Source organism: Sinohyriopsis cumingii, chromosome 9, assembly GCF_028554795.1.
Source record: "Sinohyriopsis cumingii isolate HCF-2022 chromosome 9, ASM2855479v2, whole genome shotgun sequence".
In the NCBI taxonomy this organism is placed as follows: Eukaryota; Metazoa; Mollusca; class Bivalvia; order Unionida; family Unionidae; genus Sinohyriopsis; species Sinohyriopsis cumingii.
This window is the reverse complement of record NC_142969.1, coordinates 80291698-80318388: the sequence shown is the minus strand read 5'-3', so window position 1 is coordinate 80318388 and position 26691 is coordinate 80291698. Positions and strand designations below refer to the sequence as shown.

At 33.7% G+C, this 26691-nt stretch overlaps 2 protein-coding genes across 3 annotated transcripts in view; one reads left to right on the top strand and one right to left on the bottom strand.

Moving 5' to 3' along the window:
* The window catches only part of LOC149792104 (aspartyl aminopeptidase-like), a 148116-nt gene that overhangs the window by 67664 nt on the left and 53761 nt on the right, over positions 1–26691 (bottom strand). The gene's annotated exons all lie outside the window — the stretch shown is intronic.
* LOC149792105 (nuclear envelope integral membrane protein 1-like) overlaps positions 1–26691 on the top strand; it is a 42660-nt gene that overhangs the window by 12547 nt on the left and 3422 nt on the right. For both annotated transcript variants that reach the window (XM_089970628.1, XM_089970627.1), the window contains exons 2-7: positions 671–786; positions 5402–5636; positions 7942–8014; positions 15852–15945; positions 21433–21797; positions 22726–22887. In XM_089970628.1, the coding sequence (XP_089826754.1) occupies positions 671–786; positions 5402–5636; positions 7942–8014; positions 15852–15945; positions 21433–21797; positions 22726–22887 (1045 nt within the window). The remainder of the gene's footprint in view (positions 1–670; positions 787–5401; positions 5637–7941; positions 8015–15851; positions 15946–21432; positions 21798–22725; positions 22888–26691) is intronic.

Below are 26691 nucleotides of genomic sequence, written 5' to 3'. Positions count from 1 at the left end.
TCTTTCACTAGTGCAAAATATACATCCAGATTATTAGAATAGAAAACAAAATTGACACATCTGTAAGAATACAAATTGTCATTAATTTCCTTATTTTTGTACACAAGAGTTTGGTTAAGTGGGAATGAAGAATAAATTAATGATGTTACTGGTCAAAAATAGCATTTGTTAATTAACTCATTCACAGCTAGTCTTATTAGTATTGGTAATAGTATGTGTGTGTGATTTAGATTTTTAATGTAGCTTTAACAATTTTTCTGTCATATTGCTACAATATCTGCAGTGTGACAGTTTTATAGTGATGTCTAGCAATGGGGCATCATGCCGCAGACATGTAGCATGATGCCCCACCCAATCACATCCTGACACCAGGCCGATCAGTCCTTACACTAACCTCTTAATGCTGAGCACCAAGTGAGGCAGCTGTTAGTACCATTTTGTGTAAGGCTTCGGTATGACTCTGACGCGGTTCAAATCCGCGACCTCCTGCATCAGATGCGGATGCTCTAACCACTAGGCCACTGGAGTGGTTAGTGGTAATAGTAACTTTTATTATTAATATTATTGCAATTATTATTATTATTATTATATAATGACCTTATTTTGATATCCCTCGTACGTTTACTGCTTAAGTACTAGTACTGATGGTTGTTGTTATCCATTCTTTCAGGTGTTTTGTTTCATAGTGAATTCAAGGGACCAGTCACTGTTTTAGGCAATAACTGGAAAATATTTTGTTTCACTGGACTTGAGCAATCTCTCCTTCACCTATGGACAAATCCAGCTGTAAGTTTATGCTATTCTTTTCTTCTCATTTTCAGCGAAATTATTGATGTGTTGATTTATAACCCACACTTATGACTGACAATGGACTGACCATGTGGGTTGTTTCTTAGTGTAGTTCACTAGCATATCCTGGTGTAATTCTAGCATTTCTACTATTATACTGAACAGGTGAGAGCATATGACTGACTCAAATACAATGTAAGACCATATAAACAAATCAGGGTCTACATAAGTGATATCTGGATTGTGGATCACCTTGAGGAACCTTAGTAGAAATATCAAATGCAGGCTGTTTTACCAGAGTACGTTGTAGTATGGGCCTGACTAAACAGGCTGTTTTACCAGCGTACATTGTAGTATGGACCTGATTAAACAGGCTGTTTTACCAGAGTACATTGCAGTATGGACCTGACTAAACAGGCTGTTTTAGCTGAGTGCATTGTAGTATGGTCAGACAGCAATGGTCTTGACTAAATAGGCTGTTTTACCAGAGTACATTATAGTATGGGCCTGACTTAACAGGCTGTTTTACCAGAGTACATTGTAGTATGGTCTTGACTAAACAGGCTGTTTTAGCAGAGTACATTGTATAATGGTCTAAACAGGCTGTTTTACCAGTGAGAGTATGTTGTAGTATGAACCTAACTAAACAGGCTGTTTTGTCAGAGTACGTTATAGTATGGTCTTGACTAAACAGGCTGTTTTAGCTGAGTGCATTGTAGTATGGGCCTGACTAAATAGGCTGTTTTAGCAGAGTACATTGTAGTATGGGTCTAACTAAACAGGCTGTTTTACCAGTGTACATTGTAGTATGAGCCTGACTAAACAGGCTGTTTTAGCTGAGTACATTGTAGTATGGTCTTGACTAAATAGGCTGTTTTAGCAGAGTACATTGTAGTATGTTCTGTACAGTCATGATTATTTGGCACCATCTATATTTACTGTACAGTCATGATTACTAACCACAATATTTACTGTACAATCTAGATTACCCACCGCCATCTATAGTTAATGTACAACCTTGATTGCCTTCCACTACCAATATTTACTGTTTAATCTTGATTACCAGTACTATCTATATTTATTGTGCAGTTTATATCTACTGTACAGTCTTGATTACCCACCACCATGTATATTTACTGTACAGTCTTGATTACCCACAACCATGTATATTTACTCTAAAGTCTAATTACCCAGCACTGTCTATACTGTACATTCTTGTCTACCCACCGATTTATTTTATCTAGTCTTGCATATCCAACACTGTCCATATTTACTGTAAAGTCTTGATTACCACCACCATATATATTTACTGTAAAGTCTTGATTGCCCACCACCATCTATATTTACTGTAAAGTCTTGATTACCACCACCATCTATATTTGCTGTAAAGTCTTGATTACCACCACCATATATATTTACTGTAAAGTCTTGATTGCCCACCACCATCTATATTTACTGTACAGTCTTGATTACCACCACCATCTATATTTACTGTACAGTCTTGATTACCACCACCATATATATTTACTGTAAAGTCTTGATTACCACCACCATCTATATTTACTGTAAAGTCTTGATTACCACCACCATATATATTTACTGTAAAGTCTTGATTGCCCACCACCATATATATTTACTGTAAAGTCTTGATTGCCCACCACCATCTATATTTACTGTAAAGTCTTGATTACCACCACCATATATATTTACTGTAAAGTCTTGATTACCACCACCATCTATATTTACTGTAAAGTCTTGATTACCACCACCATATATATTTACTGTAAAGTCTTGATTGCCCACCACCATCTATATTTACTGTAAAGTCTTGATTACCCACCATCATCTATATTTACTCTATGTGTGTGTGATTTGGACTTTTTAACATAGATTTAACAATTTTTCAGTCATATTGCTATGATGTCTGCAGTGTGGCAGTTTATAGTGATGTCTTGCACTAGGACATCATGCCGCAGACATGTAGCATGATGTCCCACCCAGTCACATTATCCTGACACCAGGCAGACCAGTCCTAACACTAACCTTTTAATGCTGAGTGTGAAGCAAGGTAGTGTTTGTACCATTTTTGTAAGTCTTTGGTATGAATTGGCCTGGGATCGAACCCACAACCTCCCACATCCAAGGCAGATGCTCTAACCACTAATGGAGCAGTATATTTACTGTAGAGTCTTGATTACCCACCACTATATATTTATTGTACATTCTTGATTAGCCACCACTATATTTACTGTAGTCTTAATTACCCACCACTATATTTACTGTAGTCTTGATTACCCACCACTATATTTACTGTGCAGTCTTGATTACCCACCACTATATTACTGTATAGTCTTAATTATGCACAACTATCTATATTTACTGTACAGTCTTAATTACCACCACTATATTTACTGTACGATCTTAATCACCCAGCACGATGTATATTTACTGTACAGTCTTAATTACCCACCACTATATTTACTGTACAGTCTTAGTTACCCACCACTGTCTGTACTTTACAGTCTTAATTACCAACCACTATCTATGTTTACTATTTTGTTATATTTTTCATAGTCACATTTTTCATGCATCTTTCTGAAAAGTAAGTTGTTATTAAAATTTTGCAAACTTTAGGTACAAAAGAAGTTTGGAACCACCTTAAAATTAATAATTAATGGGCGATGTTGTTTGCTTTATAAATGCTTCATAAAGTTTTAACTTTACTCAAACTTAGGAAAAGGAGATTTTGCCAAGATGGTCTTCCACATTAACATGTTGGCTTTGATATATAAAGAAATTTTAGTTTGAAGAAATGATGGTATAAATATATATAGGGGTTGACTTTTTTTATTTGATGCCCATGTCACATACCTTTTAATCCAATTTAGATTAGATCTTGCCTTTAGTCTCTTGGGTCCCACTATAAACTAAAGTGACACCAAGCATGTTTTACAGTGTGTCTTACATGTATCATGTTCTCTATATTTGTATGTCATACATATATTATGTACTATATTTGCTTGTCATACATATATTATGTACTATATTTGTATGTCATACATATATTATGTACTATATTTGTAAGTCATACATGTATTATATACTATATTTATATGTCATACATATGTACTATATTTGTAAGTCATACATGTATTGTGTACTATATATGTATGTCATACATATATTATGTACTATATTTGTATGTCATACATGTATTATATACTATAATTGTAAGTCATACATGTATTATATACTATATTTGTATGTCATACATGTATTATGTACTATATTTGTATGTCATACATATATTATGTACTATATTTGTATGTCATACATGTATTATATACTATATTTGTATGTCATACATGTATTATGTACTATATTTGTATGTCATACATATATTATGTACTATATTTGTATGTCATACATGTAATATGTACTATATTTGTATGTCATGTATTATGTACTATAATTGTATGTCATACATGTATTATGTACTATAATTGTATGTCATACATGTATTATGTACTATATTTGTATGTCATACATGTATTATGTACTATATTTGTATGTCATGCATGTATTATATACTATAATTGTATGTCATACATATATTATGTACTATATTTGTATGTCATACATATATTATGTACTATATTTGTATGTCATGTATTATGTACTATAATATTTGTATGTCATACATGTATTATATACTATAATTGTAAGTTACATGTATTATGTACTATATTTGTATGTCATACATATATTATGTGCTATATTTGTATGTCATACATGTATTATGTACTATAATATTTGTATGTCATACATGTATTATGTACTATAATATTTGTATGTCATACATGTATTATATACTATAATTGTAAGTCATACATATATTATGTACTATATTTGTATGTCATACGTGTATTATATACTCTATTTGTTAAATGCATAGTATATCTAATTTCATCTCTGTCTGCAGTGTTTCGTCTTGGTTGCTCTGTCAGGGAGATGAGATGTTTTATGTATATCCTAACCTCCAAATTGATCAAGCTATGGGAATTTGAGAAATTTAAGGGGGATACTGACAAATTGGTGGGTGGGGAGTGTCCAAAAATTTAAGTGGGGAAACTTACATATTTGTGGAGGGGGAGTGTCCCCTATGCTCATTTAAGAAGCTGCACTGGTGTTCATCTATATGTTTTATCATACCTGTTATTCTGTGATTATAGCTGTTATACTCTGATTAAGATGGAGTCTGCTTGGCTTTTCAGTTGGAAAAATTGGGTAGTCCAGGACCTCTGGTTTAGCGACTGTTCAGCCCCTGCGTGAGGGAGGAAGCTTGAAAATTCATCATTTACCATCACAATATTTTAAATTAAGTTGTCTTTATAAATAAATGAGCAAGGAAAAACAATAAATGGATGTTATTTTCCACATAATATTTTTCTCTTCCCATGATTAAGTTAACCAATAGATTTCTTGTATTACATGTATATTAATTATATGTGAAATTACATTAGATTAACTTAACCAATTGATTGCTTGTATTACATGTATATTAATATTTATATGTGAAATTACATTAACAAGATCATCATCTGTTTTTCAGTTGAAGTTTCATCTGAATGAAACAAACCAGTTGGTAACCTTCAGCACATTTTTTGGGAACTCTGTGTCAGAAGTAAAGGATGCACGTGAAAATCCTGGGTTACAGTTCTTGCACTCCATCTTTTCCTCATTCAATGCTTTCCTGCCTACTGTTAGTCAGCCCCTGACCGCCTTTAATCAGAGCTGTGTGGGAGTTGACTCCAGTACAAATTACACAGCCACATTAGAAATTAAAGGTTTGTAGCACACATCAAAAATGAGTAAGTCCAGTAGTTCTTTCTTACTGCATCAGGCTTTTACTTCTACTTGCACAAGTAAGACACCATTGATCATATGACCCAGGATCCACTTGCACAGGTAAGACACCATTGATCATATGACCCAGGATCCACTTGCACAGGTAAGACACCATTAATCATATGACCTTGGATCCACTTGCACAGGTTAGACACCATTGATCATATGACCCAGGATTCACTTTGCACAGATGAGGCACTTTACATCATACATTCCATATCCACTTGTACAGGTAAGAATCTTTAGATTGCACATCCCCCAGATCCACTTGAACAGGTAAGAATTAACAGATCACACATCCACCAGATCCACCTGAATAGGTAAGACACCTTAGATCATATATCCCCAATCCTCTTGCACAGGTAATGCAATATAGATCATATATCTCCCAGATACACTTGCACAGGTAAGACCCTATAGATCATACTGTATGATACAGATGGGGTCTTCTTTATTGGCATGTTTGAGAAATTGTCAGATGGCTTAATGACTAGGACCAGCTAAGTGTGCACTCAGTTATATGTCTGATACTCTCCATAACAAGATGCAAGAACAGAAACTTATTTCCATGATTTATTTCAGTTGAACTTACACAGTACTAAACCTTTGATAGCAAAAGTTTGTATACCCACAACAATGGTCTTAATGCTTAAAATTAAATTGTTTTGCATCCTTTGAACACGTTAATAAAGATTACGAGTTTCAGTTTATATGCACGAAAAATGCAGATTGCCTACTTCAAGCAAATTAATACAGATTAAGTGCTGTTAGTCTTATAGGCTGCTGGTCAGTTTATATGCATAAACAATTTATATATATCTAGAGCCCTGATATTTCATCACATCCATCTGCCTACTCCATCACCTGACTGAGGGACTCCATTATATCTAGAACCCTGATATTTCATCACATCCATCTGCCTACTCCATCACCTGACTGAGGGACTCCATTATATGTAGAGCCCTGATATTTCATCACATCCATTTGCCTACTCCATCACCTGACTGAGGGGCTCGAGCATATCTAGAGCCCAGATATTTCATCACATCCATTTGTCTACTCCATCACCTGACTGAGGGACTCCAGGTGGCTGTGTGGTCTAAAGCTCATTCCTTTACCAATCAGTGCCATACCAACTGAGTTCATCAGTGCCATATCAACTCAGTCCATCAATTCCATATCAACTCAGTTCATCAATGCCATATCAACTCAGTCCATCAATTCCATATCAACTCAGTTCATCAATGCCATATCAACTCAGTTCATCAATGCCATATCAACTCAGTTCATCAATGCCATATCAACTCAGTCCATCAATGCCATATCAGCTCAGTCCATCAATGCCATATCAACTCAGTCCATCAATACCATATCAACTTAGTCCATCAGTGCCATATCAACTCAGTCCATGTGGGTTCAAGTCTTAATCTGTGTCATTAAACCCACAACAGCATGCATCACATTACTAACTTCATTCACACTACTTACCTCACCTGTTCTATTGATAGTGTGATTTCCAGACTAAAACATTATCTCTCCTTGGTGTCAAAACTGGGGGTCAAACTGAGTAATAATAAAAAACTTGGGGGTCAAATTAAAAATGTGGGTATCTATGAAGCGCAAATGAGGGTAAAAGAAAACACAGCTAAAACCAAAACAAAAGGCTCTGCAATTTAGGGTTTTAAGAACAACATTGAATCTGTTGGATTCCATTTGTCATTTTTATTTAGTTTTTAAAATAATATTTTTCTCAATACATAAATTGTTGGATTGTGGAAGGCATCCCATTGCTTTTAAGGAAAGATCATTGTTAATCAAGACCTTAAATTTCATAGTTTTGATGCTAGTGAAAAAAATTGTGAATATCAAAATATTTTGAAATTGCTAATCATCACGCAGGATAATTAACAATAATACTCCTATGTTATTTATATTGTATGGGGAAAACCCACTCAAAATTACCCTTACATCATCGCTCAATATGTGGGTCGGTGGTTCTTTCCGGGGGTTTTCCGGGTTCTTCCTCCACCATTAATACTGGCTGCCATGTATAGCCTATCTTGTGCTGAAAAATGGCGTTAAGCCCTACAACAACAACAACAACAACAACAACGCTCAATATGTACAAGCAGAGCTGCAGTGGATTTTTTAAGTCCTGGTGTACATTCAGATGTACATGAAAAATAGAAAATTGGGGGTGCTGTAGTTTTCTCTTTTCACATGGATATTTTGTTTGCATTCCAGCTGTGGATTTGTGGTATTTGGTGTATCTAGCAGCTGGAGTCCTGTTATTCTTCTCAGCAAAGCATTGGAGTCGGTAAGTTAATTTGTGTATGTACAGTAAAGTATTGGAGTCATTAAGTTAATTTATGTATGTACATTAAAGCATTGGAGTCGTTAAGTTCATTTGTGTATGTACAGTAAAGCATTGGAGTCGGTAAGTTAATTTATATATGTACAGTAAAGCATTGGAGTCTGTAAGTTCATTTGTGTATGTACAGTAAAGCATTGGAGTAGGTAAGTTAATTTATGAATGTACATTAAAGCATTAGAGTTGGTAAGTTCATTTGTGTATGTACAGTCAAACATTGGAGTAGGTAAGTTAATTTGTGTATGTACAGTAAAGCATTGGAGTCAGTTAATTTGTGTATGTACAGTAAAGCATTGGAGTCAGTAAGTTAATTTATGTATGTACAGTAAAGCATTGGAGTAGGTAAGTTAATTTGTGTATGTACAGTAAAGCATTGGAGTCAGTTAATTTGTGTATGTACAGTAAAGCATTGGAGTCGGTAAGTTAATTTATGTATGTACAGTAAAGCATTGGAGTAGGTAAGTTAATTTATATATGTACAGTAAAGCATTGGAGTTAGTAATTTAATTTGCATATACAGTGATCCCCCTCTTGAATGGCCCCCCTGACCAGCAGCCACCCGCTTCTTACGGCCAGAATCCAGAGGCACCGATGAGTTTGTGTTCAAAAGTACCCCTCAAGAATGGCCACCCCTCTAACATGACCAGTGGCCAGTATATTAGTACAAAAATATAAAATGTTCCCCTCACAAGCAGCCACTTTTTATTTCAAATGTGTCCAGAACCAATAATTAATTCATATCATAAGGTAAGTAATCAGATTATCTCTATCGTCGATACCTATCTCCCGATGTTATGTTTCCATTACTGAAATAAGTGTTTGCTAAAGCACATGTAACACTGAGATTAATAATGTATCATTATCTATAAAAGCAGACATTTACAGGAAATGGGCACATCAAATGTTGTGATAGGGTTTTGGGATTCACACGTCTGTTGAGTATTTCTCTTTGATGATTACAACATGACATAATTGTCAAGATCATAACATGGTCAGCATAGGCTAAATATAGATTTTGTTGATTAACACACACATGGAAATTACCTTGAACAAGACAAGGTACCAGACAAAGACCAAAAAATCAGGTGATAATACATCTATCGCTTCCTTTACGAAGAAGGCATTTTGTCCACTCTACAAAAGAGTTGTCTGCATAATTAAATTGCATAAAGTTAGCAACATCCGAATAAATCATTACCAGACATTAATATGTCATCACATAAACAGATATGTATTACTTTAGAAGAAAGACAATTATTCTATTCGACGACATGGGGTGGTGGAGAGGGGGACTTTCAGAACAATTTTAAATAGGAAAGACTCAAATAAACAACATCGTAATCGATAATGAGATTATTCATCAGCAGTGGGGAAATGGAGCAAATGGAAAGATAATTATGTATGTACAAGATTTAAATTGCGTTTTCGAATGGTTTTGCAATGTGCATGACAACAATACCCGCTCGCATGTCATGCTTATGTCAGGAATAGGAACTATTAAAACAAATGTATATTGAATTGAAATAAGTCTGTTCTTAGGACAAAAAGAACTTCTTAATAATTAATGTTACTTTTAAACGAAAATATAAATGCTTTAAAGTATGTAGCTTTCATACAATGTACATTACGTATACTTCTCACAAAAAATGGCACCCCCTCTAGAAAGGCTACCTGTCTTATAAGGCCACTCTCCAATTGCAGAAGGGGTGGCTGTATAAGAGGGGGACCAATGTTTACAGTAAAGCACTGGAGTGAGTAATGTAATTTGTGTTTGTACAGTAAAGCACTAGAGTCTGTAAGTTAATGTGTATATATGGAAAAGCATTGAGGTTGGTAATTTAATATGTATATAGGAAAGCACTGTAGTAGGTAATTTTACATATACTGTAAAGCATTGGAGTCAGTAAGTTAATGTGCATATACAATAAAGCATTGGAGTGGTAAGTTAAAGTGTGTAACTATACAGTAAAGCGTTGTAGATGGTAATTTAACACATACAGTAATGCCTTGGAGTCAGTAAGTTAATATGCATATACAGTATAGTTATAAAGTCTGTAAGTTAATATGCATATACAGTATAGTTATGAAGTCTGTAAGTTAATATGCATATACAGTATAGTTATAAAGTCTGTAAGTTAATATGCATATACAGTATAGTTATAAAGTCTGTAAGTTAATATGCATATACAGTATAGTTATGAAGTCTGTAAGTTAATATGCATATACAGTATAGTTATAAAGTCTAAGTTAATATGCACATACAGTATAGTTATAAAGTCTCTAAGTTAATATGCATATACAGTATAAAGTCTGTAAGTTAATATGCATATACAGTATAGTTATGAAGTCTGTAAGTTAATATGCATATACAGTATAGTTATAAAGTCTGTAAGTTAATATGCATATACAGTATAATTATAAAGTCTGTAAGTTATATGCATATACAGTATAGTTATAAAGTCTGTAAATTATTATGCATATACAGTATAGTTATAAAGTCTGTAAGCTAATATGCATGTACAGTATAGTTATAAAGTCTGTAAGTTAATATGCATATACAGTATAGTTATAAAGTCTGTAAGTTAATATGCACATACAGTATAGTTATAAAGTCTGTAAGTTAATGTGCATATACAGTATAGTTATAAAGTCTGTAAGTTAATATGCATATACAGTATAGTTATAAAGTCTAAAATAATATGCACATACAGTATAGTTATAAAGTCTCTAAGTTAATATGCATATACAGTATAAAGTCTGTAAGTTAATATGCATATACAGTATAGTTATGAAGTCTGTAAGTTAATATGCATATACAGTATAGTTATAAAGTCTGTAAGTTAATATGCATATACAGTATAGTTATAAAGTTTGTAAGTTAATATGCATATACAGTATAGTTATAAAGTCTGTAAGTTAATATGCACATACAGTATAGTTATAAAGTCTGTAAGTTAATGTGCATATACAGTATAGTTATAAAGTCTGTAAGTTAATATGCATATACAGTATAGTTATAAAGTCTAAGTTAATATGCACATACAGTATAGTTATAAAGTCTCTAAGTTAATATGCATATACAGTATAAAGTCTGTAAGTTAATATGCATATACAGTATAGTTATGAAGTCTGTAAGTTAATATGCATATACAGTATAGTTATAAAGTCTCTAAGTTAATATGCATATACAGTATAATTATAAAGTCTGTAAGTTATTATGCATATACAGTATAGTTATAAAGTCTGTAAGTTAATATGCATATACAGTATAAAGTCTGTAAGTTATTATGCATATACAGTATAGTTATAAAGTCTCTAAGTTAATATGCATATACAGTATAGTTATAAAGTCTGTAAGTTAATATGCATATACAGTATAGTTATAAAGTCTGTAAGTTAATATGCATATACAGTATAGTTATAAAGTCTGTAAGTTAATATGCATATACAGTATAGTTATAAAGTCTGTAAGTTAATATGCATATACAGTATAGTTATAAAGTCTGTAAGTTAATATGCATATACAGTATAGTTATAAAGTCTGTAAGTTAATATGCATATACAGTATAGTTATAAAGTCTGTAAGTTAATATGCATATACAGTATAGTTATAAAGTCTGTAAGTTAATATGCACATACAGTATAGTTATAAAGTCTGTAAGTTAAAATGCACATACAGTATAAAGTCTGTAAGTTAATATGCATATACAGTATAAAGTCTGTAAGTTAATATGCATATACAGTATAGTTATAAAGTCTGTAAGTTAATATGCACATACAGTATAGTTATAAAGTCTGTAAGTTAATATGCATATACAGTATAATTATAAAGTCTGTAAGTTAATATGCATATACAGTATAGTTATAAAGTCTGTAAGTTAATATGCATATACAGTATAGTTATAAAGTCTGTAAGTTAATATGCATATACAGTATAGTTACAAAGTCTGTAAATTATTATGCATATACAGTATAGTTATGAAGTCTGTAAGTTAATATGCACATACAGTATAGTTATAAAGTCTGTAAGTTAATATGCATATACAGTATAGTTATAAAGTCTGTAAGTTAATATGCATATACAGTATAGTTATAAAGTCTGTAAATTATTATGCATATACAGTATAGTTATGAAGTCTGTAAGTTAATATGCATATACAGTATAGTTATAAAGTCTAAGTTAATATGCACATACAGTATAGTTATAAAGTCTCTAAGTTAATATGCATATACAGTATAGTTATAAAGTCTGTAAGTTAATATGCATATACAGTATAGTTATAAAGTCTGTAAGTTAATATGCATATACAGTATAGTTATGAAGTCTGTAAGTTAATATGCATATACAGTATAGTTATAAAGTCTAAGTTAATATGCACATACAGTATAGTTATAAAGTCTCTAAGTTAATATGCATATACAGTATAAAGTCTGTAAGTTAATATGCATATACAGTATAGTTATGAAGTCTGTAAGTTAATATGCATATACAGTATAGTTATAAAGTCTGTAAGTTAATATGCATATACAGTATAATTATAAAGTCTGTAAGTTATTATGCATATACAGTATAAAGTCTGTAAGTTAATATGCATATACAGTATAAAGTCTGTAAATTATTATGCATATACAGTATAGTTATAAAGTCTGTAAGTTAATATGCATATACAGTATAGTTATAAAGTCTGTAAGTTAATATGCATATACAGTATAGTTATAAAGTCTGTAAGTTAATATGCATATACAGTATAGTTATAAAGTCTGTAAGTTAATATGCATATACAGTATAAAGTCTGTAAATTATTATGCATATACAGTATAGTTATGAAGTCTGTAAGTTATTATGCATATACAGTATAGTTATAAAGTCTGTAAGTTAATATGCATATACAGTATAGTTATAAAGTCTGTAAGTTAATATGCATATACAGTATAGTTATAAAGTCTGTAAGTTAATATGCATATACAGTATAGTTATAAAGTTTGTAAGTTAATATGCATATACAGTATAGTTATAAAGTCTGTAAGTTAATATGCACATACAGTATAGTTATAAAGTCTGTAAGTTAATGTGCATATACAGTATAGTTATAAAGTCTGTAAGTTAATATGCATATACAGTATAGTTATAAAGTCTAAGTTAATATGCACATACAGTATAGTTATAAAGTCTCTAAGTTAATATGCATATACAGTATAAAGTCTGTAAGTTAATATGCATATACAGTATAGTTATGAAGTCTGTAAGTTAATATGCATATACAGTATAGTTATAAAGTCTCTAAGTTAATATGCATATACAGTATAATTATAAAGTCTGTAAGTTATTATGCATATACAGTATAGTTATAAAGTCTGTAAGTTAATATGCATATACAGTATAAAGTCTGTAAGTTATTATGCATATACAGTATAGTTATAAAGTCTCTAAGTTAATATGCATATACAGTATAGTTATAAAGTCTGTAAGTTAATATGCATATACAGTATAGTTATAAAGTCTGTAAGTTAATATGCATATACAGTATAGTTATAAAGTCTGTAAGTTAATATGCATATACAGTATAGTTATAAAGTCTGTAAGTTAATATGCATATACAGTATAGTTATAAAGTCTGTAAGTTAATATGCATATACAGTATAGTTATAAAGTCTGTAAGTTAATATGCATATACAGTATAGTTATAAAGTCTGTAAGTTAATATGCATATACAGTATAGTTATAAAGTCTGTAAGTTAATATGCACATACAGTATAGTTATAAAGTCTGTAAGTTAAAATGCACATACAGTATAAAGTCTGTAAGTTAATATGCATATACAGTATAAAGTCTGTAAGTTAATATGCATATACAGTATAGTTATAAAGTCTGTAAGTTAATATGCACATACAGTATAGTTATAAAGTCTGTAAGTTAATATGCATATACAGTATAATTATAAAGTCTGTAAGTTAATATGCATATACAGTATAGTTATAAAGTCTGTAAGTTAATATGCATATACAGTATAGTTATAAAGTCTGTAAGTTAATATGCATATACAGTATAGTTACAAAGTCTGTAAATTATTATGCATATACAGTATAGTTATGAAGTCTGTAAGTTAATATGCATATACAGTATAGTTATAAAGTCTGTAAGTTAATATGCATATACAGTATAGTTATAAAGTCTGTAAGTTAATATGCACATACAGTATAGTTATAAAGTCTGTAAGTTATTATGCATATACAGTATAGTTATAAAGTCAGTAAGTTAATATGCATATACAGTATAGTTATAAAGTCAGTAAGTTATTATGCATATACAGTATAGTTATAAAGTCTGTAAGTTATTATGCATATACAGTATAGCATTGAACTAATCACATGTCGTTGGCACTGACCCATCCTACCCTAAATATTTCTTTGTTAATCCTTTAACTTCAATAAAATTGTCCATTTAATCATTACAATATCTAAAAAGAGTCATAATATTGTACCAGAGCAAGTTGATTATTCAGTGTTAAAATTGGCATTGTACTTTGCCAGAAATGGGCATATTTAGCATGACATACACATACTACCAGTCTAGGCTTGAACTTTGTCAATCAGACCTTTGATTTTACTCAACATCATCGAAGGCCAAGCATTTGCAACATGTGCTTATCAGAATTTGCATGTCAGACTTGGTTGTTGGTTTGTGTGTACCTGCACTGTGGAGGGTTCTCCTGGTCCTGGACCAGTGAATTGGAGGCAGAATTTTCAATGTTCATAGTTCTGATTGAACTGCTGTGTCAAACTTAGAATGGGATGGAAACATAACTGGCAAGGAACTGATCTTGGTAGAAATTTCACTTCTGCTCAATCACATTCAGATGGCGACCAAAATTATTTTAGGAAATTGCAACAAACAATGACAGCACTTAAATTGCCACAAATGAAAAAACAGTATTTTGCCATGCATCTTTTTCACCCATTCATGTTAAGGAAAATATGGTAGATGGGCATGGCCTGACGTGGGCACCAAAGTGTGTATGACACAAGGCATGGCCTGACCTCAGCACCACAGTGTATATGGTACATGGCCATGGCCTGACCTGGGCACCATAGTGTGTATGACAAGGCATGGCCTGACCTTAGCACCACAGTGTATATGGTACATGGCCATGGCCTGACTTGGGCACCATAGTGTGTATGACACAAGGCATGGCCTGACCTCAGCACCACAGTGTATATGGTACACGGCCATGGCCTGACCTGGGCACCATAGTGTGTATGACACAAGGCATGGCCTGACCTCAGCACCACAGTGTATATGGTACATGGCCATGGCCTGACCTGGGCACCATAGTGTGTATGACACAAGGCATGGCCTGACCTCAGCACCACAGTGTATATGGTACACGGCCATGGCCTGACCTGGGCACCATAGTGTATATGACACAAGGCATGGCCTGACCTCAGCACCACAGTGTATGTGGTACATGGCCATGGCCTGACCTGGGCACCATAGTGTGTATGACACAAGAGCATAGCCTGGCCTGAGCACCATAGATTCGTGATGGTTCAGAAGTTTTTAATTTTGCACATGTTGGCTTGTTGAACTGTGTTAGAACACAAAGAGGTTGTTACTAACTTTTATTGCAATCAGATCCCAAAGTTTAAAACTTGTTCTTCAAATAACGCAGTGTATTGTAAATAATTAAAATAGGTCTGATAAATGATCTGTAAATACCTGACTAGCAAGCATCTTTACTCATCTGTGCATTTTTAAGTTATATGCTTTTTAAAATCCTTTCAGCAATACAACTCTTCACTATGGAACAGGTGTGTCTGTGGGAGTACTAGCATCACTTCTGATTATTGTCTTCATCATATACCGATTTCTACCTCAGGTATGTGGGAACATTTATAGTTTTTATGACATAAAATAAATTTCAAGATGTGCTGAGCAGGGTTTCAACATCTCCATAAAAGTGAGAAAAATCCTGGAATTTGTAACTCATGTTTCCCGATCCAGTTACTCTTCAAATTAGGTTATGAGCCCAGGAAACTTCTTTGGGAAAAAAAGTTAAAATCCTCGATCGATTTCAGCTATTTCTGTTTATTTTGGCTACTTTCAGCATACAGTAATACCAATTCCTGTCTATGTGAGCATGTTGTTTTAAGCAGTAGAAAATTACAGTCCATTGAAAAATGATTCTGTACACCTGTGGAAAGATTTCATTTTGTTGCATCAAGGTAAGATGTTTGTCTGGAGGAAATTTTCAGTTCCAAGATATATGGATCAGTGATGATGCCTTCAAAGGCTGGATTCATCAAGACAAAAAGTATCACTTCTGTGTATTTCAAGCTGTGCAAACAGTTGACAGACATGCGAACAATTGGTAAAAACTTCACTTTCATCTCATTTGCAATCAAAACAGCATGTGGAATATGTAAAGGTAAAAAATACTACATCCATAAAGGGGTATTTTTTGCAGATGGTCCCATCTCTGCATATGAGATATTGGGAAAATGTGGCACACGGAAAGAAATTTTTCTTTTGTTGCCAAAGCAGACACTTTCAGCTGAAGCCTGGTGATGTCTGAAAGTTGTAAATTCGAAGTATTCATTCATTCTCAAGTGGCTACATTGTTTGTGCTTCAGAAAATATTTTGAGATTCAGATGTGTACAAGTATGAGACTTGGTGAAACAAAAGCCATGTATACGTCTTGTTTTGGAATGGTCCCTGTAAGTTTGATGTTTTAATTCAGTATGAATACTTCCAAAATCATGTCAGCCATGGGGCTCAAACCTATGCTGTATCTGTCTCAACTCGTTAAAAACTCCTTGAATTTAATGAAGAAAATGTTGCGGGCACCCTGACTGATACAAACCCTTTTTGTGTTGCACAATAACTTTTGCTATCCACCAATACAAACCTGTTTTGTAGCCATTGCTGTAAACTAACTTTTATTCGTGTGCTATTTATTTTAGTGGAATTTGCGAGATGAATTTAGGAACAAAATTAATGCCCACAAGTTGTTGATTTTCTTTACAAATTAAAGAAACTTGTGGTACATTTGTGATGTGACTTAACTTCCTAGTAGGTTTACATCAGCCATTGCAAAATTCAGTAGCTACCAATTAATTTACATTTATAGTACAAACTGTATTTCCCAGACGATATGTGCATGCTCAAAGTTAACCCCATCCCCAGCTTGAAGTAATTTTTTCAGACAGGGAATATCCCAAAATAAGCTCTCCCACTCATCTGAAGTAGGAATAAATATGAAATGCTTGCAAGCATGTTTCTTAATTTAAGAATCAATAAAAAATAATCTTTCATATTTATTGCTCCAGTGGTATGAAAACTTGCTCATTCATTTATTCGTTCATTCATTTCAAACGAAAAGCTAGATATTACTTTTTAAAGTTCTATTTAAAGCACACTGGTAAATTTTGTTATTTTAAAAGAAATTATTGCAAATTTCTTAAAGGTGAATAACATACTTATAATACAGTTTTAGTGCAGAAAAATAATATGTCGAAGTTATCTTGTATTACCTTGTACTGTTTGATTGGCAGTGTTCAGTGTCCTAGTGGTCTTGTATTGCCTTGTACTGTTTGATTGGCAGTGTTCAGTGGCCCTATGGCCCTGTATTACTTTGTACTGTTTGATTGGCAGTGTTCAGCGCCCCTATGGCCCTGTATTACTTTGTAATGTTTGATTGGCAGTGTTCAGTGGCCCTGTATTACCTTGCACTGTTTGATTGGCAGTGTTCAGTGTCCTAGTGGTCTTGTATTGCCTTGTACTGTTTGATTGACAGTGTTCAGTGTCCTAGTGGTGTTGTATTGCCTTGTACTGTTTGATTGGCAGTGTTCAGTGTCCTAGTGGTCTTGAATTGCCTTTTACTGTTTGATTGGCAGTGTTCAGCACCCCTATGGCCCTGTATTACTTTGTGCTGTTTGATTGGCAGTGTTCAGTGTCCCTGTGGCCCTGTATTACCTTGCACTGTTTGATTGACAGTGTTCAGTGTCCTAGTGGTCTTGTATTGCCTTGTACTGTTTGATTGGCAGTGTTCAGCGCCCTTATGGCCCTGTATTACTTTGTACTGTTTGATTGGCAGTGTTCAGTGTCCTAGTGGTCTTGTATTGCCTTGTACTGTTTGATTGGCAGTGTTCAGTGTCCCTGTATTACCTTGTACTGTTTGATTGGCAGTGTTCAGTGTGGCTCAGTGGTCCTGTATTACCTTGTACTGTTTGATTGTCAGTGTTTAGTGACCTAGTGGTCCTGTAAAGAGAGTCAGTTTACAAACTGTTTATCAATTCCATGACTTTTACAATCTAAGCTTTATTCAAAGGATAGTCAATCATATACTTTATTTGTCTTTGGAATTTCATATTAGTAACAAAAATGACTTGAAGACTGAGCTTCCATGAATGTCATGCTGTCCTGTTCCAGAAAATCTACATGTTCATTTGTTGTTACCTAATTATGTCTTATGCTCACCTGTAAATGAACTTCCTGTTTCCAATACATTCAGAAATAAAAATAAAGCAGTAAAAGTTGTGTTTGTCATTTTTATTATGATCTCTTTGAGAATATTCAGAAACGAAAGACTGTCAAGGAAGAATGGTGTAAGAGTTAATTTGCCCATTATTGTCCTATGTGTACTTTCCTAATTTTCTTTTTATAACAGCTGTATATGACCCATTTCCAAGAAAACATGGATTTTTTTAATTTTAAACTTTGCCTTGCATATTGATAATCAAGTTAATTAGCAGTCCAGTCTGTACTTGTAAAGAAAATGGAACCAAAAATTGAGGAAAATGGGCTTTTGCAACTTGACTTGTGGATGAAAATTGTCCGATCAGAAAAAGGACAAATAAACACTGCTTTACAAAATTGAAAATAAGAATATTAGGGTGATGTGGTACAGCCTTCCATTTGAGCTCATTATAGAATTTGTGGACTTCACATTCATTTGAAATTGAGACATGTAGGCTAGTTAAAGTCAGTGGTAAATATAAATAATTTGGCAGTATATTTTGTCTTTGTATTCTGGTTCCTATCCACATGCAATTGGCTCATTTTGCCAAGTATTTTGAGCTGCTGCAGATCCAGGTTATTTTATATATAGATTACACTTTTCATGCACTGATTATGCTTTTTGCTACTAAAATTGGCATGTATGCATGCATGCATGTATGTATGTATGTATGTATGTATCTATGTATGTATGTATGTATGTATGTATGCATGCATGCATGCATGTATGTATGTATGCATGAATGTATGTATGCATGCATGCATGTATGTATGTATGCATGCATGTATGTATGCATGCATGCATGTATGTATGTATGCGTGCATGTATGCATGTATCTATGTATGTATCTATGTACGTATGTATGCATGCATGTATCTATGTATGTATGTATGTATGCATGCATGTATCTATGCATGCATGTATGTATGTATGTATACATGCATGTATCTATGCATGCATGCATCTATGTATGTATGCATGCATGTATGTATCTATGTACGTATGTATATATGTATGTATGTATGCATGTATCTATGCATGTCTGCATGCATACATGTATGTATCTATGTACGTATGTATATATGTATGTATATATGTATGCATGTATGTTGTTGTCATACGGTTTAACGCCGTTTTTCAGCACAAGATAGGCTATACATGGCAGCCAGTATTAATGGTGGAGGAAGAACCCGGGAAAACCCCGGAAAGAACCACCGGCAAGCTATCTCACATATCCACATTGGTTGAGCCCAAGACTCAAACCCACGCAGACAGAGGTGAGATGGCAGTGATCTGTGATGGAGAGTGCTTTAGACCACTCAACCACTCAGGGCCCCATGTATCTATGTGTGTGTGTGTGTGTGTGTGTGTGTGTGTGTGTGTCTATATATATATATATATATATATATTATCATATGCAGCCATATGACTTTAAAAGAGAAAAATAAAAGCGATACATTGTAATGAATTTTCACTGAATAATTAGATTACAGTATTGAACCGCTCCAGTGGCCTAGTGGTTAGAGCGCCCTCCCAGGTGTGGGAGGTTGTGGGTTTAAACCCCAGGCCAAGTCATTCTAATAACTTCTAAAAATGGTACTAACACCTGCGTCACTAGGCGCTCAGCATTAAGAGGTTAGTGTTAGGACTGGTCGGCCTGGTGTCAGGGATAATGTGACTGGGTGGGACATAATGCTACATGGATGCCCCAGTGCTAGACATCACTATAAACTGCCACATTGCAGACATCATAGCGATATGACTGGAAAATTGTTAAAGCTATGTTAAAAATCTAAATCACACACACACACAGATTATATTGTAATTGCAAGTTATTAAAAATGCTTCATCAACTACCCTTTATCAATATTTTTTTTACTGTCAGAAAGTTCACTCTAAAATATCACTTGAAAGATTTCAAAACTTGTTTGCAATAACCTCTCATGTATATGAGAACATGTGTCTTCAGACCATACTGTTTGTCCTAATTTCTTTTGCTGCCGATTATGTGTTTTCACATCATACTGTTTGTCCTAATTTCTTTTGTTGCCGATTATACATGTGTCTTCAGATCATACTGTTTGTCCTAATTTCTTTTATTGCCAATTATATGTGTCTTCAGATCATACTGTTTGTCCTAATTTCTTTTATTGCTGATTATACATGTGTCTTCAGATCATAATGTTTGTCCTAATTTCTTTTGTTGCTGATTATACATGTGTCTTCAGATAATACTGTTTAACTTAATTTCTTTTGTTGCCGATCATACATGTGTCTTCAGATCATAATGTTTGTCCTAATTTCTTTTGTTGCCGATTTTACTTGTGTCTTCAGATCATACTGTTTGCCCTAATTTCTTTTGTTGCCAATTATACATTACCATAACTGTTCATAGATGACAGTGAAGCATCAAGGTTGATATATGAATGAACTAAACTCTTCTTTTCAAATTAATGGACACAGCCAACATGTGAGTTTGTCTGTTTTAAGAGAGAGGGTTTTTTCTTAATCTCACTTTTTAGCTTCATTACAATAGTTCATTGATAGGATTGTACCTGTAAGAAATCACAGTGCAAAGTCTTTTTTTATTTTCTAAGAAGAAGGCGAAGTTGACCACATTGCCTGGTAATGTGACCCCTGACATATATGCACATACATACACATGCACACACACAAATGCATATATAAAGAGAATATTCCCATAGGCAGCAAAATGTAAGTTGTATTTATTTGATTTATTATAATGAGAAAATTGCTAATACAATATTACTAGACTCCTGTTTAAGATGTATACTGATTTCATTACTTTGCTGTCCTTTCACCTAATGTTACATCATCTTTTCCAGAAACTAAAAAGTGTTGGTTACGTCCTATTCTTCATTGGTTCCTCAGCATCGCTATGGTTACTGAAGTATATGAGTACCTTGATAACAAACCCGGTGACTGGCCATGTTTTGGATCACTGGCAGTGGATTGTGGGATACATCGTGGTAATGGGACTATTGAGTTTTGCACTAGTGTACAGATTTGGCCCCGTGACAGAGACAAGGACTTTGAACCTTATACAGTGGTTTCTCCAGGGAGTGGGACTTGTTTTAGTTTTCATTAGTACCCAGATTACAGAGGTGTCTGTGGCATTAATTATTATAATGTTGACCGTCTACAGCTTCCCAAGGAAACTCTTGTTTAACAAGTTCAGTCGGTCTCTATGGTAAGTGTATTAGAAATCACTGTACATAGTTGAACTAGTGCTATGGTAAGTGTATTAGAAATCTTAGCACACAAACCAAGCAAAATACACACCATACATATGCAGCCTGTGTGGTATTTCTGTATATATTACACAAAAAAAATGTATACTGCTTTTCTTTGTAAGATGTATGTCTTGTCTTTCCATGTATTTGGTCTTGTTTAGTTTAATAGGTCAGTGTGTTATAAATTGTTTAATTATAACATGGTTCATACAACATTGACAAGTCTTTGAATTTGAGAGGTTGCCTTGAAAACTTTTTGATTTTGAAAATGTTGTTTGTATCCTTGAAAAGTCCTCAAATTTGTTTACAAGAACTCCTTTAATATTTCCCATAACTCCTTAAATTTATCTCAGAAAACAATGATATAACTTAAAAAAATATATCACTTTTAAATTCACAGGTTTTGTTCTTTACATGTTTTAAAAAAATGAATGAAGAAATAAATTGTTTCATTTGGCTGAGATTCACTTAAATCCAAATTGATCCAAATACCTTTGACTTATGAGTGAGCTTGAACTAATAAATATATTATGATCATTCAAGTATGCAGTGTGTATATGTAGATTAGAGTTAGGGTTTAATGGAATGAATTGTTTTATAATTTGGATGGATGGGGGAAGTTTTATCCATGTCATTCTATGGTGCTAGCTGTCCGTAAATACAACTCCTCATTAGTTCAATAATTTTGGCATAGATCTATACACTATAATAGATTATTTGTATGGCTTTATTTCTTGACTTGCTTATGGAAGAGAATATTTGAGATTTTTCAAGAGTTTATTTTGTATTAGTTATGGAACAATGCATGTAAATTTTGATTGTATTTCAAAGTTACACTATATATATTTGAAAAAGTTAAAATTAGAGAAATGTACTTTTTCTCAGGTTCAGAATATTTCCCAGGAAAATCAGGTTGTTAACAGAGGAGGAATATAGAGAACAAGGGGAGAGGGAGACAAAAAAAGCTTTAGAAGATCTACGTAAATACTGTAATAGTCCACAGTGTTCCCCATGGAAAGTAATTAGCAAGCTGAAGGACCCTCAGAGGTAAGGGGAGATAACTTTGGTTATTTGGTGGTTACCTTATGTGCAACTACTTTTAATCTATTCATTTCTTTTCATGGGTATCCAATACATACCAGCCATTATTTTTGGCAAAATCACTACACTTCTTCTCACCTAATTATGTCCTACACTTGCCTGTATATGGATTACGTCTTTCTGGTATATTAAAAAATAAAATAAGTTAAACAAATTAAAACATTTGTTTGCCATTTTTATTACCATCTCCTTAATCCCCCTCAGTCTGAAAATATTCTTAGAGAAAGTCTGCTGGATTGTAAGAGTTAATTTGTCCATTCTAGACCAACACATACCTGCCATTGATTTTGGTTTCACCAGAATGATTTTAATTTTGGAACCATAATTGTTCATTATTATGATGCTGTTAAAATTTCTGTTTGATATGCTTTGAAGTTTTAAAAAAATTATTTAAATATCTAAAAACTGCTTGTGAAACTAATTTGTTTTGCGGTTTGGGGGTGGGTTTCTCATCTTGCATTATCAAAACATGGGTAGAACTCCACAAGATTGTACCATCAACATATTTGTTTCCTTTGTTTTCATTGATAGTCTTGCCAGCCAATTGTAAAATTGGGACCTTTTAGTAAGAATCATGATGGCATTATGTTAAAAGCATAAGAATGTTAGATGCTAATTTACAAAAACATCTGCACAACCAGATGTGGCCAAGTTTAAAGCCAAGATGAAAATCAAACAGAAATACCATAATGAATATGTCGATTTACCCTGATGTAATTAGCAAATCAGACTTGGGTGAAAGCTATTTTTGCAGAATTTATTGTGGAACAGGGACTTCCAATATATGTGGCAGACCATGCCAGGAAACTTTTCCAAAAAATGTTCACAGATTCTGAAATTGCAAAAGAGTATGGATCTGCCAGAACCAAAACAACTGGCATCATTGACACTCTGGAAAATAACAGTGCTGGTCAGATATTGGATTGTATAAGGAATAAGCCATTCAGCATTGCCACATATGGTAGTAATGATCATGAAGATACTAACTGTACCCAGGGTCTGTAATTCAGACAAATAGAATATTTCTGTGACAGATTTAACTATTTTGCTGACTTTACTGACAGAAGTGAATTCCAGTATTTCCAATATATGCCACAAGAGGTCACAGAAGCTTCTTGAATTGACAGATCCTGGAGATTGATGGGTCAGTTCAGAAGTACTGCTATTGGACAGCTGAAGTATCCTATTCTGGCAAGAGTTAGCAAAGCTATACTGGCAGTATAACATTCTAACTGATTGTGAGATAGCAAAGCTGTATTGGCAATATAACATTCTAACTGTGAGATAGCAAAGCTGTACTGGCAATATGTCAGTATACTTCTAACTGAGATAGCAAAGCTGTACTGGCACTATAACATTCTAACTCTGTGAGATCACAAAGCTGTACTGGCAATGTATCATTCTAACTGAGATAGCAAAGCTGTACTGGCACTATAACATTCTAAGTCTGTGAGATCACAAAGCTGTACTGGCAATGTATCGTTCTAACTGAGATAGCAAATCTGTACTGGCAGTATAACATTCTAACTGAGATAGCAAAGCTGTTCTGCCAATATAACATTCTAACTCTGTGAGATAGCAAAGCTGTACTGGCAATATATTGTTCTAGCTGTGAGATAGCAAAGCTGTTCTGCCAATATAACATTCTAACTCTGTGAGATAACAAAACTTTACTGGCAATATAACATTCTAACTCAGATTGCAAGAGGATCTTTAGCATTGTGAACAAATACAAAAGAGAATTTAGATGAAGCCTCTCTTTTGATATGCTAAGTATCAATAGCAGAAAAATTATGATGGCAGCAACTGACAGTTGTTACAATAAGGTGTCTAGTCAAGAATTGTGAAATAAATGTAAACTAAAGACAATCTGGCTGATAATAATATAACAGTAGAATAACTCCAGCTATGTGAAGTGGTTTAATCCCTAAACTTCTTGGAATTTTTCCTAATGCTTTTAAAACTTGTATTACTGGAAGGCAAATTTTCAGTATTGGTTGTATTTTATTTCCATGTGATTAGTAGGTAAACGGTTATATGTTTTTACAATTTGTGCTACACTATATATTGTTTGATTATGCTACGACTGTTATTTAATTAATGTAATATGGTTGGATGTCCTAAATAAAATGCTTCTGATTAGGTGGCTTAAGTGGTTAGAGCCTCTGCCTCAGATATGCGGAAGGTTGCAGGTTTGAACCATGACCAAGTCATAGCAAAGACTTGAAAAAATGGTACCAGCAGCTGCATTGCTAGGCACTCAGCATTAAGAGGTAGTGTTAAGATTGGTCAGCCTGGTGTCAGGATAATGTGATTGGGTGGGACATCATGCTACGTGTCTGTGACATAATTCTCCAGTGCTAGACATCAGTATAAACTGCCATGCTGCAGACATTATAGCGATATGATTAAAATTGTTAAAACGATGTCCTAAAAATCTATCCCGTCTATCAATTTTCATCTGATTGGTACACTTTAAGGGCTTCCAATGATTGACCTGTTTGCAACAAAGTGGAACCTCAAGCTGCACAACTTAATCTCAATGGCCCCTGGCCCAGAAGCTTGGGCTGTGAATGTTGTCTGTCAGTTGAGATGGGGTTATAGGCCTTTGCTTACTACCACACCTCCTCCTTCCCTCTTTCACTGTCTTGGTACTGATATGAATACAAAACATATAAGGTCAGAATTGCAAAATAAACTGAATTTACTTAAAACTAGGCTGGAGGTGTTTAACCCCTGGCCAGACTGCCTTCTCATTCACACATGGCGCATGTCAGAGAGAAAGAATTCAGACTATCAGTTGTGGAAAGATTCTAAGGAGTGAGAAGGCCCTCCACTATGAAGGCTAATGAGGGGATGTGATGGGTTCTCAGGGGCTGTTGAACAGTCTATCCCATTCTCATTTTAAGAACCTCAATCTCTTAACTAACCAACTGTTTTCCTCTAGGGCTACTGTTCCATATTGGACACATTCATGCACATTAGCAAAGTAGATATCAGTCATCTTAAAGACCTACTGACATGTCCACCACAGCAGTTAATTTGAAAATCTTTTGTCACTGAAGAATTTTGGAATGGTTTGTTCATTCAGCATTTAAAGAGAAGAAATGGTCATATTTTGAAATCCTATGAATTTTTTCAGCCAGCTAACTTTGTTTTCCCAACAGGAGTTCCCATATTTAATATCCTGTGGATTAAATGTAAGCTTGGGACAAACTCCTCATTTTTTCAGCAAAATCTCTCAGTCTGTTGCTGAGGGCTGTTCCATTTCAACATACATGGTACCCAGGGAAGGCATTTTTTAAATAATATATGCCAGTGTACTTTAATTTCACAGAGTTCATACCAAAATGATAAAATTCTAAATTGCATCTATGGGTGAGCACCCCAATTTAAAAGTGCCTTCCCTGAGTCACACATATGCTTTAATGGAACAGCCCTAAAAATCTACACCAAATTATGATTTAATTTGCCAGATTTTGTTTTTAAACTTTGCAATGTCAACTTTGAGGTAAAATAACACTTAAAGTATTAAAACTCTTCAAATGTAAGACAGTATACTGTCACCTGTTCCATTCAAAATAACTAGTACACATGCTATACATTGTCTTCTCAGTACTAGATACAGCACATGAATATTGAATACCAGTCTGTATGCTTGAACTCACATGAGAAAATCGAAGCTGTTGACACTCCACCAAGTACATTTCAAATCACAATCAGTGATATTTGAAGAATATATGTGTATTT